At 50.5% G+C, this 2,262-nt stretch overlaps 1 protein-coding gene across 1 annotated transcript; it reads right to left on the reverse strand.

The window, feature by feature from the left end:
* Nucleotides 1-333: 333 nt before the first annotated feature.
* Nucleotides 334-1,533, reverse strand: LOC145799508 (uncharacterized). Its single transcript, XM_082889100.1, has 2 exons — nucleotides 1,299-1,533; nucleotides 334-638 (listed from the first exon to the last, which is right to left on the reverse strand). The coding sequence occupies exons 1-2, from the start codon at nucleotides 1,531-1,533 to the stop codon at nucleotides 334-336; spliced, it is 540 nt and encodes a 179-aa protein (XP_082745226.1).
* Between the last annotated feature and the right edge of the window lie 729 nt (nucleotides 1,534-2,262).

Genomic DNA, 2,262 nt, shown 5'->3' on the forward strand with positions numbered 1-2,262 from the left:
CACGTTGTTTGGGTGTACACACTTGAGATAGGGGCCGGTGAAAGACTTCTTGTATAAAGTGCCAGATGGAGAGAGCCAAAACCGCTCTGACTTCACCCAGACTTTATGCGCTTCCTTTTTATCGGCCAGAAAGGTCGGCTCCTTGAGGAAGAGGATAATAGGGTCCATCCAAGAAGGACCTAGCTCGATGCAAAGTACCTCTGTCAGCTCGGTTTCCTCGATACTTGGCCTTGGAAGATACTCAATCAGGAGAGGATCGGGAGATGTTCGGTCAACCATGGAAGCCAGACTGGCTAACTCATCCACACGGCCGTTGTCTTTCCGGCTAATTTGTTAGACCCTAATTGCTTGGAATCGCTTGATGTGTTCTCTCACTAGAGCTTGGTATTTTTCCATTCTATCATCTTTAGCTTCGTAAACCCCAGACACTTGGTTGATAACGAGTTGGGAATCGCTGTAAACCATCAGCTCGGATGCGTACACCTGAAGGGCGCTCTTGAGCCCGGCCAACGGTGCCTCGTATTCAGCCTCGTTGTTTGATGCAGGGAACCCGAGGGTGATGGAGTGTTCGATGGTCAGACCATCTGGTGAAATCAGAACTATGCCCAGCCCAGCACTGTGACGGTTCGAGGCTCCATCTACAAAGAGTTTCCAAATTTCGCCGACAAAGAGCTTCCAACACTCTGAGGGGTCCTGGGAGGCTTAAAGGTTAAAGGGATCGTGGTCGCTCGGTTGTTCAGCTTCTGTTTCAATGCTGATCTGTTCCAATTCCTCCCGCCTCGGCGATGCGGCACCGGACCCAATAGGTTGGTTTGTTATGCCCAAGTCCATCACCATATCACCGGTCTGCAGTATCATGCCGGCTGAAGGTTCTATGATGGGGCGCGCAGGTTCCACGTTGCCAACATCGTCATGCTGTGTAATTTCGGTTGAGCCTGCATTCACCTCCTCAGTTGCCGTGGCAAGATCCACCGGGCATATTGGATGAATGCCAGGTGAGAATTCAACAACGAAATCGGCCAGGGTCTGTGCTTTTATGGCCGTTTGTGGTTGGAACTTGACGTCAAATTGTCCCAATTCGACCGCCCACTTGAGGATTCGACCGGAGAAATCTGCCCGCTCGAACAAGGCTTTGAGGGGGAACTAGGTCAAAACGACGATTGTGTGAGCATGAAAATAGTGCGCCAATTTCCTTGAGGCCATCGTCAATGCCAAGGCAAGTTTTTGCAGCGGCAAGTATCTCAACTCTACCGGTAGCATGGTTTTGCTGACGTAGAAAATGGGAAAATATTGGATGCCTTCTGACTGGACAAGTACCGCGCTAACTGCATACTGAGAGATGGCCAGATAAAGGTAGAGTTCTTCGCCGGGCTTTGGCATCACCAGTAATGGAGCAGAAGACATATATGCCTTTAGCTCGGCCAAAGCCTTGTCGCATTCCTCGTCCCATGAAAACTTGGATTTTAAGGCTCGAAAGAAAGGGCGGCAGCGATCTGATGACTGGCTTATGAATCTATTAAGCGCGGCTGCCATACCGGCAAGATGCTGCACGTCCTTCTCCGAGTTTGGCTACTTTAACTCTTGTACGGCTCTGATTTGTGTGGGGTCTGCCTCGATGCCTCGGTTTGTGACTAGGAAGCCCAAGAATTTTTCGGATCCCACACCAAAGGCACACTTGGACGCATTCAGGCATAGCTTGTGCTGTTTGAGAATGGCGAACATCTCGACTAGGTTGGACAAGTGGTCTGCTTGATGCCGGCTTTTGACCACCATGTCATCGATATAAGCCTCCATCGTCCGGCCTTGCAGAGGAGTGAACATTTTGGTCACCATCCTTTGGAAAGTCGCCCCGGCGTTCTTCAAACCAAAAGGCATGACTCGGTAGCAGAAGAGTCCCCTTGGAGTAGTGAAAGAGGTGATTTCACGGTCGGGGCCATGCATGGCAATCTAATGATAACCATGGTAGGCATCCAAGAAAATGAGCCTGTTATGTTTGGTCGTTAGATCCACTAGCTGGTCTATTCGAGGTAGGGGAAAGCTGTCTTTAGGGCAAGCTCGGTTGATGATTTTGTAATCGACACAAACTTGCCACTTCCCATTCTTCTTGGGCACTACGACCGTGTTTGAAATCCACCAAGGGTAGTGCACTTCCTGAATAGCCCGTGCCTCAAGCAAGTTCCTTACCTCCTCCGCGACTACCTCAGCGTGGTGCAGCGCCGATCTTCTCATTCTCTGAATGACCGGCCGTGCACTGGGGAAAAC

Source organism: Camellia sinensis, chromosome 9, assembly GCF_055761805.1.
Source record: "Camellia sinensis isolate YWXY chromosome 9, ASM5576180v1, whole genome shotgun sequence".
NCBI classification, from domain to species: Eukaryota; Viridiplantae; Streptophyta; class Magnoliopsida; order Ericales; family Theaceae; genus Camellia; species Camellia sinensis.

Bases quoted from the DNA above. Each gene is read 5' to 3' on its own strand.
- LOC145799508 (XM_082889100.1), bottom strand. From the start codon at position 1,533: ATGGCAGCCGCGCTTAATAGATTCATAAGCCAGTCATCAGATCGCTGC. The intron at 639-1,298 runs GCATCCAATATT...AACTCTTTGTAG, and splicing joins GGTACTTGTCCAGTCAGAAG to ATGGAGCCTCGAACCGTCAC.